Below are 11853 nucleotides of genomic sequence, written 5' to 3'. Positions count from 1 at the left end.
CCCGCCCAGTCGTATCCGGACTCCGCCTCCCCCCACGGAAAGACCGCCCCCAGGCGCGGCCACCGCCGGGTGGACTAAACAGGCTAATCAGGCTACTGGAAATGAAAGGTCTGGCTGTGCGGGAGACTCCCAGTGTTAGATCTACTCATTTATCGAAAGAATTGATTCATTCATTCAGTTCCTATGTATCGAGCTCCTACTTTGTGGCACATATCAGAACATTTTGTGGTGCTCAGTTAACAGAAGGACACCCTGAAATTCAGAGAGGAGCTTGTCTTGCCAGACTCAGGCAGGTCCCCTGCTCTCCGTTTATTAGTGTCTTCAGGAATATGGTGATACACTTGTTAAACACCAGCATTTACTCATACTCATGATGAACAGGGCATCTGCCATGGTCCCTGAATCTGCTGGGTTCTATTTTAGGTCTCATTCCAGGACCCCCTCCCCCCCGCCCCCGCACAGTGTTGGAAACTTCTGGCTCTCAGACTCAGGGACAATGGCCAACACCTCGGCTGTTTGGAGAAGCTATGGCAGCAGAGTAAGCGGTGTGAAACTTGTTGAGGCAATAGCAACCGAAAGGCCGTCAGGCTCCCAGAGTGAGGAGGTTGGGGGATGGGTGAGAAGCCTAAGAAGGGAGGATCTTAAATGTCTTCACCACAAAAAAGAAATGGCAATTGTGGAGGTGATGGAAGTGTAAACTAAGCCACTACGGTAGTCATTTTGGAATACCTGAGTGTATCAGCTCAACTTTGTACACATTAAACTCACAGTATTATAGGTCACCATGAGGACAGACTGTTACAACCCAGGATAATCAAGTTATGTTCATGATCTCCCAGGGCAGGGGTTGTTTCTTTCTTTTTTCTTTTCTTTTCTTTTCTTTTCTTTTCTTTTCTTTCTTTCTTTCTTTCTAAGATTTTATTTATTTGACAGAGAGAGCGAGATCACAAGTAGGCAGAGAAACAGGCAGAGACAGAGAGGGGAAGCAGGCTCCCCGCTGAGCAGAGAGCCCGATGCAGGGCTTGATCCCAGGACCCTAAGATCATGACGCGAGCCAAAGGAAGAGGCTTAACCCCCTGAGCCCCCAGGCGCCCCACAGGAAGGTGTTTCTTTACACCCCTCACCCCACACTCAGTAAAATGAAGACAGGTGCAATGACATAACCAGTTAAGATCTTGAGAGTCACTCTAATGAGGCCTTGGTGGGATCGGCTACTATCTTGTCTCATGTCCACCCTTAGAAGCATGCACAACAACTAGTACAGAATTCAGGGGCTGAGGACAGTGCTAGCACAGAGGAAATGCCTGGGGAATATTTTTGTGTCTCTGAGGCAGAAGGTGGTATAGTGGGAAGTATGTGAGCCCTGATTCTCGTTTCCTGGGTTTGGATCTCCATCACTTCCTGGCTGGGTAGCTTTGGGTAAGATATTTAGCCTCTTGGTTACTCACTCACCTCATCAGAAAAATGGGAATAACAGTGTTTATCTCATTGGTTTGGTGGCAGGATTAAGTGAACCCCTAGCATGATATCTGGCACAAAGTAAGCACTTAATAAATGGTAGAAATTATTGAATAGTAATGGCTAATCTTACTTGGCTGAGAACTTAATGTCAGGCATTGTGCTAAGTTTTACAAATGTCACATTATTTAATCTGGTAAACCATCCTCTGAATTGTTCATTTTACTGGTGAAATAAAAAAAAAACAGGTTCTGTGGGGCACCTGGGTGGCTCAGTTAGTTAAATGTCCCACTCTTAATTTTGGCTCAGGTCATGATTTCAGGGTCATGAGATTGAGCCCCAACTCGAGCTCCCTGCTCAGCAGGGAGTCTGCTCCATGATCTTCTCTCTCTCTCCCTTTGTCCCTACCTATCCCCATGCCCACATTCTTGCGTGCTCTCAAGTAAATAAATCTTTAAGGAAAAAAAAAAAAAAACAGGTTCTGAATGATTTTAATTTTGTTTTGTTTTGTTTTGTTAAGTAGGCTCCACATCCAGTATGGGGCTTGCACTCATCACCCTGAGATCAAGAGTCGCATGTTCTACTGACTGAGCCAGCCAAGTGCCCCAAATAGGTTCTGAATGAGACGGGAGCAGAGGATGAACACGATCCACCATTACATAATCAATATGCTTATTGTTATCTTGCAGCCGATAAAGATAACGATGAGACCCATAGTCATTGATATAGGATGAGGTCTATTGTGCTGAAGAGTAAACTAATAATAACATTATAATAATAATAATATTAATAGTATGATCCCATTTTGTTTATGGAAGGATATCACTACGTTAATGATTACCTCTGATTAGTGGAATCAGGGCCCACTTTAATTTTTCCTTTTTTTTCTCTTTTCTGATTTTCCTCCAATGGGGCCATGAGCATGTATCATTTGTGTAATTAAAATGTTTTAAGGGCCTTACATATTTAAGAGGATCCCCAAATGTTCAATTTAACTTCCCTTGCAGGCTTATTAAAAAGGAAGAAAACAAAAACAAAAGTACCCTCACCACTTTCAATTTCCCCTTTTTTGTGGGGTGGGGGTCAGTTCCCCTCTTTGGAGGTGGATAAGATGCTCTTGGGGACTGAGGCAGAACCATACAATTCTTCATAATCCTGGGGTCAGGTGGACATGAGTTTGAATTCCAACTTTACCACCTGCTGGCTGTGTGATAGAGAAAAGTTACTAAGTCTGTTTTGTCCTTTGTAAAAAGGAGGGAATACCCACCGGGGAGGGTAGGATGGCTGTGAGGGCTGGGAAAGACCAGGCCTGAACACTCACTCCTCGCCTGGTGTGTGGAGAATGCCCAGCCGTTGGTGGCTACTTCTACAAGAGTGAAGATAATAATAACTTATTTTGGTCAGAATCAAGTGCATGACCTCATCACTACATGACTGGCCAAAGACAACTGCTGGGGAGGGAAAAAGGTCTTGGGGGGAATGTTCTCCTTCACACAGTCCCCCTCTCACATTCCTAGACCACGGCAGCTATCTCCTGGAGCCACTAATGAGCCAATTCCTTAAGGAGGGATTAGGACCAGTGGTGGCCTGCCTCACTGAGAAAATGTGTCTCTTTGTTTCTGGCAAGAATCAAAAATGAGTCTGTGACATATAGTAATAAAAACGAATGACAGCTGTCCCTTATAAGCACCATTGCTACATCCCACTTCTTCCCAAGCTTCACACCTGCTCTGTGGTACCTCCTCCCTATCCCCCCACCAGGCAGTATGGGCTGCAGGACTTGAGGTGCTCTCTTCCCTGATATATCTCTGTAACTTCACCTCCTGTGTGACTGCAACCCCTTCCCACTGCCTGACCCAGCACAGTCCCTGACCTCTGACCACCGCCTCTATGAGTCTGTGCTATAATCCCTGATTGAGAAATCCTCTTACACAAAAACGTCATAATCTGCTCCTGCTTAGACAATCGAAAGAATTGGTTTAACGGAGAGATCATAAAAATGACACATATCTTAAACGTTTTATGTCCACTTAAAAACATTCATCCATCTTTTGACCCTTTGAGGCAAGGGTTTTTCATTGAGAAACTGTCGGAGTTCATCTTCACTTTCCTTGTATAAACCCTCGTCCTTACATAAACCAACCCGAGAGTTCCAGTTTTGGGTGACTTTAACGTGGAGTGAGAACCGAGACCTTTTCTACGTGAATGTGGAATCCTCAAGGACATCCCCCCTGCGCCACCCCCTGCCCCTGCTCCAAGTCTTTTCAGCTCATATCTAATTCGGGAGCATTGTGGGGAAGGGGTCGCAACTCACCATTATCAGGTCTCTGCAAAGTATGCAACTCAGTTGGACCAGAATCCTTCATTTTTCAATCCCATTTCACTGGTTAGCTAAGTCACAGTGCTACAGCATAAAGCACAGCTGGCATAAGCAGGTTTGGGAACACATGCTTGACTACCAGTAGACATATTACTCTTGACCTCTAGCTCTGAAGGTCACGGTAACTTTCGTAACAGGATGCTAAGGAGAGAATGGGGAGAATCAGCGAAGAGTTTCTTGCAGACTGGTTCACTCTCACATTCGCCTCTGATGAACGACCCGTATTTGTGCTGCTCCAGGCAAGGGCCTTGAAGGACTGGACCGCAGGATGGTAAATAACTCTGTACATCCTCCCTCTCATAGCTGATGGTGGTCTCCCTTTGAGCTGAAGGCTGAACAAGGAATGCCAGATCCTTGGAAATCGAGAAGAGTTTATGAAACACTTTTCATTTATGCAGCCCTTGGTTCAAAGCTGTGGGAAAACATGTCAGCCCTGTTCTCAAAGAGAGTAGATCCTCTTTCAGAATACCTATATGGAACAATTACCATTTTTGGAAGATTTGCCACGTAACCCTTTTCTGCATATATGAACTCGCTCTGAGCCCGTAGGAGTTACTTGCACATATTATAGATTTGATTTTGACAACAGCCTTGTGAGATTGTTTTATTATGCTCCCCATTTTCACCTGAGAAAGAAAGGGGGCACTGAGTGGCAAGGACTTGGCCTGGGCCTACACAGCTAGAAGCTGGCAGATCCAGGCGTATTCTGTAGGGATTCAGTAAAGGAAGGGCTGGCTCTAAGAGGTCTTGAATTTCTGATCATCCTCACAGATCATTTCCACATTTCTCAAATTTTCTCCTCTAAAATTAAATTCCCTTCTGACTATGATCCCAGCCTTGGGGCCAGCCAGCCTCAATCAAGTAGAAAGAAATACACAGCAATACTTCTGAAAATCAGCCTTTTAATCTATTTGAGCCCAAGGAGGGGGGAAAGAACTAAATCACTTCTCCCCCTTGAGATTGTTTATAAGAATAATGGGTCAGAGGTGTCTCTTCCATAGGAAACTGACATCCCCCATGTCCTCAAGAGTTTGTTTTTGTTTTTTGTTTTTTTTTTTGAAAAAGCATAAAAGTAGAATTTCAACTCATGTGCATGCCACACATTTCCCCACCCCACCCTGCCCACCCCTCTACAGGTGCAGGCATCCACACACCAAAGAGACTCCTTTCAGGAACTGGGGAACAGAATATGGAAAAGAAAAAAATAAAATAAAATCCATCCAAGTGGCCACAGATACCAGAGACAACCAAATGCAGTTTACACTCCACAACATCAGTCAACTTGTATGCAGAACGGGACACTTTTCTAATTGCAATCCAGAGCCAAAAATTACAAATGGCAGAGACTTGAGCTATCCATATAGATAATTTAAAAACTTCTACCAGACACTCCCCTTAATTACAAAAGTATGCAAACAATCTTGATATAAATGGAAAAGAGGCAGGCGGCTCTCTCCCCGGGACACAAGGGCATACCTAAAATTCCCTGGATGGAATTCATGCCTGGACCATGGCCGCTCCCTTTCAGGACTAAAGAGGGGAAGGATGAGGGTGAGCAGCAGGGGAGGAACCCAGATCAGGAGCAAGTGAGGGAGACCATGGAGCTGCCCTAGGGACCAGAAACATGTTGTGTTGATGGGTGGCCCCTGATGGGGGAACTCAATGGCGAGCAGGCCACAAGGGAGCTACAGAGAAGTCCAAACACTGTGCACCCCTCGGGAGTCTGGAAGATAGCCGTCCAAAGACAGGAGAAGGACTGGTCTGCTTTGCTCCCCGCCACCAAAAGCCTTGCCAGTTGATGACAACCGTGTGGCAGATGGTGAGACATGATTATCTTAGGGCTACAGAGAAGGATGCTTTCTGTCTGGATATAAGTGCACGAACCATGTCTGGTGTTCAAAGGATGACTCCCCATTTAAAACCAGCCCCTCCACCAAGAGATGCTCTTCACACAGCACAGGGGCTGAGGCACATTGGTGGGGTGGTGGTGCAGAGAAACAAGGGGAAGACAGGAAGGGGGACTCGCCACCCACCCAGTTTCCAATGGGCAGACCCGAGTCTCCGCCGCTGCTACCCAACAACTGGGCATCTGCTTCTCAGAAGAAAAAGAAATGGGTGGGGGTGAGGGACTTGAGCCTGGGCTCTGGGATGGGCAAGAAGGGATAGAGCCAAAGCGAGGGTTCTATCTCTGGTGCTACATCTCGGGGGCTCGCCTGGGAAGTACCATCCTTTTTTGAAGGTGCCCAGTGCAGGCACCTTTGGGCAGCGTGACCCAAAGCAGAGAGCCCTGGTCTCCAGGCTGGTTGCCCAGGGGAGAAACCAAGGGATTGGTGCATCCAAATGGTGGGAGCTTCAAGATTGTCAAAGCCTGGCCGAGAGCTAGTCAACATGGATTCTGGGCTGTTCCCCTAAGAAGGAAGGGACTGCAGACCTCCTGGGAGTTGTCCCCAATATCCCCGAACCCACCCTGCCTGACTCTGGTCTTGGGGCTTCCCAGGAAGGGTACCTCCCTGGGGCACCACAACTTCAGGCAGTGTAATTCACCTAAAATTAAAGATGGGGAAAAGAGGTAGCTGCAAAACCGTGAGCCACCCCCTACCTCCTCCAACCCCCACTTTGGGATGCAGCCAGATCCTGGGCCAGATAAGAGGGCAGGAGGAGACAGGGCACCGGAAGCAGGGCTGGCGGTCTCCCTGGGTCCTTGGCCATGGGGCCGGGTGGGTCGTCAATGCATCTTGCCCAGCTGGATCTTCTTCCAGGCCTCCGAGGCTGTGAAGATACAGGAGTCCAGAATGCCAGCCACAGTGAAGGTCCCACCGATGATGGCACAGATCTGAAAGGGGGTGGGGAGTTCAGAGGTAAGGGCTGGATGGAGCGCCAGGCCAGCCCCCTCCCAAGATCACAAGATGATGAGCTTGACAAGTACAGACACTCTGCCCCATAACTAATGGGGTCAAGAATATACTCAGGCCTCAAAACAAACAAACAAACAAACAAACAAAAAAAAACCCACTTATTGGTGGGTGAATTCACTAATAATAAAAATAATTATTATCAGCTCCTTTAAATCCCTTATTAACCCAAATGAGGAAGGGATTATTAGACCCATTTCATAGGTGAGGAAACATTTCATAGGGGTTTCACTAGGTAAGTTCACACAGGAAGCAGCAGAGCTGTGACCTGAACTCACTCTGTCTTCACCCTGGAGTCTGTGGTCTTAACGTCCACTCTAAACTTAGCAGATTTTTACAATCCCGCTTGCAGACGAAGGAGTGGAGGTTCAGAAAGGCAGTGGCACTGGCCCAAGGTCACACAGCCAGGAAGTGGCAATCCTGGGACTTGAACCCAGATCTGACTCTGACAGAGATCTGGGAGGGGCTTAAGAGGCAGCACCGACCTGGAGGGACTGGAGAGAGAAATAAACCTCTCACTTCCAAACGTGCACTGTAGCAGGGGGCCGGGTAGTAACCAAATGACCATACCGACAAATGTAAACTTACAACCAAGCCAAGTGCTACAGAGCATGGGGGGCCTCGTTCTACCAGAGAGCTCGTGTTAGGGCAGACCTTCTTATGGCTCTATTTGCTTTGGGGACCAGAAAATTCATGGCCACAAGAGGGTTGTCCTGTGCGCCGAGGTACTTAGATGAGCATACTTCATGCCTCTGCCCAGGAGATGCCAGCAGGAGCCTTTCCCTCTTGTCGTGACAACCCCAATGTCTCCAGATGCTGTCATATGTCCCCTGGAGGTGAAAACTGCCCCCCCAGTGAAGAACTGCTGGAGAAGGGGGGATGACGAGGAATGTCATCCGTGGCATGTCTGTAGCTCATGACTTCCTGTATGACAAAACAGAGCTCATACAGCACTTTCTCTGTGCCAGGCAGGGCTGGAGGGCTTCGTCCCTCCCACCTCCCTCCTGAATCCCCAGGCCAACCCTCGCAAGCCCTACTCTTCTATGTATGTGACAGCAAGGCTACTGAGGCCCAGGGACATTGAATTGCTTGGTCCAATGCCACAGTAATTAGTGGTCGAACGGAAAGTTCGAAACTCCGGAGTCTGCACTCTTAGCATGACACTCTGACGCTTCTCAGGCACAAAGCTCCTCTACCAAACCAAATGACTTTGCTTTGAAGCTGTCAGGACTCCACTTGTGACACATCGAAGTAAGGCTACATTTCACTCAAAATATTCTGGCCTATCTATCAGTTGCTTTCTGGTTCCATAAAAGAATCGAAGTAGAGACGATGGCAGATCAAAGAAGCTGACAGAAGGTTTACAAGGCTACTTTAAATTTATTCTCCCTCTCGAGCGCATATGTGATGCAATCCACAAGAACCATTATGACCCACGCCCCGTGTGCCATGCCTCAGTCATGCGTCCGTGGGGCCCAGACACGGAAATCACTTTTCCAAGGTCACGCAGCAAGTGCATGGCAGAGTGACGTCTGTCCGCCTCCAGGGCTCTCACTCTTTCCCCCCTTCCGTATTTGAGGAGCACCTCAAGGACCACAGGCCTCAGAGGAAGCCCAGCAGAGCAGTACCAGAGGGCTTCCGAGACTGCCCTGGGGGTGCCATGGGGTGGCTGGCCAGCCATGGACACTCGACCCCTGGACGACTCTGAGTGATGGCCATGCCTTCACAGACCCTCCGGTGCCAAGCAGAGGGGTCCAGGAGACACCGTGGAGTGAGAGGGAAGTGCCAATCGATCCCATGCTTATTTTTAAAATGATATTTCCACGAGATGAGCTAAGCAGAGGCCTGTGAGGCCCATGACAGACGGAGTGGGTCTGCATGGACGGGCTGCAGTGGAGCAGCTGGCATTCCAGTAATAACAGCCCAAGAAACCGGAGCAGCCCCCCAGGGAGCAGAGAGGATGGGGGGCGCTGGGGGGATTATTATTAAGTGTTTACAGCAGCCACGGCCTCTCCCTGCCAGCCTCAGAGCATGACGCAGGGGCACTTTTCAAGGAAGATGACGGCAGGGCAGCTGGTTTATTTCCGTAGAGTGGGTCAGGTGATAGGAGATTTTACACCACAGAATGCTTTTAGAGCTTGGATCAGAGAAGAGGAAATGGTGACTTAAGTGCAATGAAACAAATAATAAAAACAATAACAAAAAAACCCACACACATAGACATGCACACCCCACCCCCTATAACCTCACACACACACTTGGGAACCCGAGGGTGCCAATGATTCACAAACACCTGGCGCCCGGTCTGAAGCCTCCCTCCCCTGGGCCAGCCAGGGGCCGGAGGAGACAACACACACATTGAGGTACCCAAGAAATGTACCACAGCGGGGAGGCTGGGGCCCTGGTGCACACAAGTCACCAACCAACTAACCCCACCCAAGCGAGCTGCCGTCAGTCTGAGCCTGATGCGGCCCCGCAGGAGCTTCATATGCATCTCCCAGTGCGGCCCAGCTCAGCAGCACATCCCCCATTATCTGACATCTGTTGAAGGTGCTGCTCCCCGGTCAGATGAGGAGGGGGATTTCTGGTACATTCCTGGGTGGAGCAAGGCACCTCAGAGGCTGAAAGAAACCTAGCCACCCGCTCGATGCCACTATGACCCTCTGCTTTCCTTATTCTGCTGTTAGCCGGCTCAGGCCTTCCTGACACGCTCCTATTCGCAGGCGGTGACGGGGGTGAGGTGAGGCAGCAGTCATGAGGAGAGGGGTCCTGGGGTGCTCTCAGGCTGTAGTGCTGACGTGGAATCCCTGGATTCTGACATGGCAGGGGAGGGCCACACAAACCCCAACCCCAGGAGGTGACCACATCCGGACTGTCCAAGGCGCTGCCCGTCATGGCCGCCTTGGGTCCCGAGAAGGCCACAGTTCCCACGTCTGGAACACAGAGAAATACCTGAAGCCACGAGGCTGCACCAGCTAGGGTGTCTGTCATCGGACGCAGGCCATACAGTGGTGAGGGCAAGATAACAGGCTTCCCCACATCTGTAGAGCAGATCTCAACAACATCTAAGGAAAGGGCTGCTGAGAGGCATGATGGCGGCCCGGCGCCTTGCTGACCAGCAGGGATGTGCCAACATGAATAGAAATGAATAAAAGTGAAGACAAAGCCAATTGTACACCTCCTCACTGGAGCAGGGGTCCCTGAGCAGGGGGAGGATGAGGTGAGTGCTGGAGGGTCTGCCGTGGTGGCAGAAAGTTCTCAGCCTTGGGAAGCCAAGTCGTGGCTGTCCCTCACCTACTCTAGCCTGGGAGAGCCTTCCCGTAGCCTTTCCCATCTATGAAACGGGGAAAACACCCCTAGCCCTGCCATCTGTCCTACTGCAGGAAATACCTCTGGAGCTCCCAGCATTTAATAGGTGCTCAGTAAAGAATACCTAATCTAATCTTGCAGTTGACCAGAAGGCTCTGACCTTGTCACTAAGATCTGAGATGTTCTGAAGATCTGAGACATATTCTAAGAAGAACAATGGGTCAAATACCACCTAGTTCCCAGAGCCAGCCTCTGGGTCTCAATTTTCCTTTTTCTACTTGGCTCTTTGAGCTGAGAACAAGCCGATTTGTAGAAAGACAGGACAGCAAAAGTGTCCCAGGCACTACACACAGATTCTTTTTAGTGGCCCAGGTCTCGAGCACTGCAAAGGCCCATTCTACAGATGGAGTAGCTGAGACTTCAACAGGATATTTCCTCAGCTAAGTGTCAAGAAGTGTTTGTGATGAAGCATATCTCTCAGGGGCGGAGTACCTAGGCCAGAGGTTGTTTCCATTCTTTCACCAGTCAGGGAGCTCTCCAATCTCCCCAAGACTCTACCTCAACCCCAAACGCCAAAAAGATATCAGAAGTTCCTGATACAAAGGTACTTCTGACTGGGATCCCTCCTTTCATGGAGGGACTATACCTCTGTTTCCTTACTTTTAAAAATGGGAAGGCTAATTCTCAGCCCTCAGGACTGCTGTCAGATTGAACAAGTGAGTCACACACACAACAGTGAATGCCTCTTCCCTCGCTCCCTCACCCCTGCCATGGTTTTGTACGCCGACCAGGCCCTGAAGCAGGGGGACAACCTCAGGGGAGGGCAGTGAAGGAGTAGGGCCACTGAGTCAGGAAGGGCTGCCACAGTCAGCATGTGTAACCCTACTCTAGCCAGCAGCCCTGGCTCCGGAAATGGAAGCAAGGACTATTCGATATCCAGGCCCCGATGAGTCTGGGAGGAGCGCGTTACTTTGCTTTCATCAGAAGTCATCAATAATGCCCCTTTGTTCTTTGGCAGAGACTTCCTGTGGTTCTACCAGCTTCCCAACCTCCTACTCTGGCTAGAATGAAGTCAGCTTGTCTACCTTGCAAAGAAGGTTCATGCGTGTGTGTGTGTGTGTGCACGCGCGCGTGTATGTGTGTGTTTTCCTTACATTTTAATTATGGTTCTTAATTCCTTATAATACGGAAAGGACATGTTCCACCCGCACTGGCTGGAGAGCTGAATCCCTCTGTTGTTCCACCAACATGAATGCTTTCCCAGTCCATCACCCCTCCCCCCATTTACTTTTCCACATCGGGCAGTGGAGAAGCATGACACACAACCCCCGCCCCCGAACATGGGGGTGGGGGTGGAGACTGTGGGCTCCAGAGTAAACATTCCTGTGGTCAGATCCCAGCCCTGCCACCGTGACCAGGAAAGCCAGGTCACCCCTCTGAGCCTCAGTTTCTCTCATCTGTAAAATGGGGCCCCGCCTGTGAGGGACAAGATGACTTCTTATATGGCTGCCTGCTGTACCACAAGTGCCTGGGAACTGTTCATTCGCCGTCCTTAATCCAGGCCGCAATGCTTGAAAAGCTTATGGAAAAGGCACAGGCTGAGGAAATAAATAATGAATCCGGAGTCCCATCAGATGCCGGTGGCGGCAGACAGACTGGAGCCGCGGATGAGAACACCAAGGCTGTGGCTTCACAGGGGTGGGGGCTGTTGTGGAAGGGAAGCTGATGATGACTGGGACCTGGAAAGGTCGGGGAGGAGAGGGCGTGGTGGTCTCCATCCAGCAGCGTCATGCC

General features: G+C 49.5%; 1 protein-coding gene across 3 annotated transcripts in view; it reads right to left on the bottom strand.

Moving 5' to 3' along the window:
* Nucleotides 1-4723: 4723 nt before the first annotated feature.
* The window catches only part of ERGIC1 (endoplasmic reticulum-golgi intermediate compartment 1), a 103779-nt gene continuing 96649 nt past the window's right edge, over nucleotides 4724-11853 (bottom strand). For all 3 annotated transcript variants that reach the window (XM_032851822.1, XM_032851821.1, XM_032851820.1), the window contains exon 10: nucleotides 4724-6671. In XM_032851822.1, the coding sequence (XP_032707713.1) occupies nucleotides 6564-6671 (108 nt within the window). In that variant the 3' untranslated portion in view covers nucleotides 4724-6563. The remainder of the gene's footprint in view (nucleotides 6672-11853) is intronic.

The sequence above is a fragment of the Lontra canadensis genome, unplaced genomic scaffold (assembly GCF_010015895.1).
Source record: "Lontra canadensis isolate GAN:19392208 unplaced genomic scaffold, GSC_riverotter_1.0 scaffold5, whole genome shotgun sequence".
NCBI lineage: Eukaryota > Metazoa > Chordata > Mammalia > Carnivora > Mustelidae > Lontra > Lontra canadensis.
The sequence above is the reverse complement of the archived record's forward strand: the minus strand, read 5'-3'. Positions and strand labels throughout refer to the sequence as shown.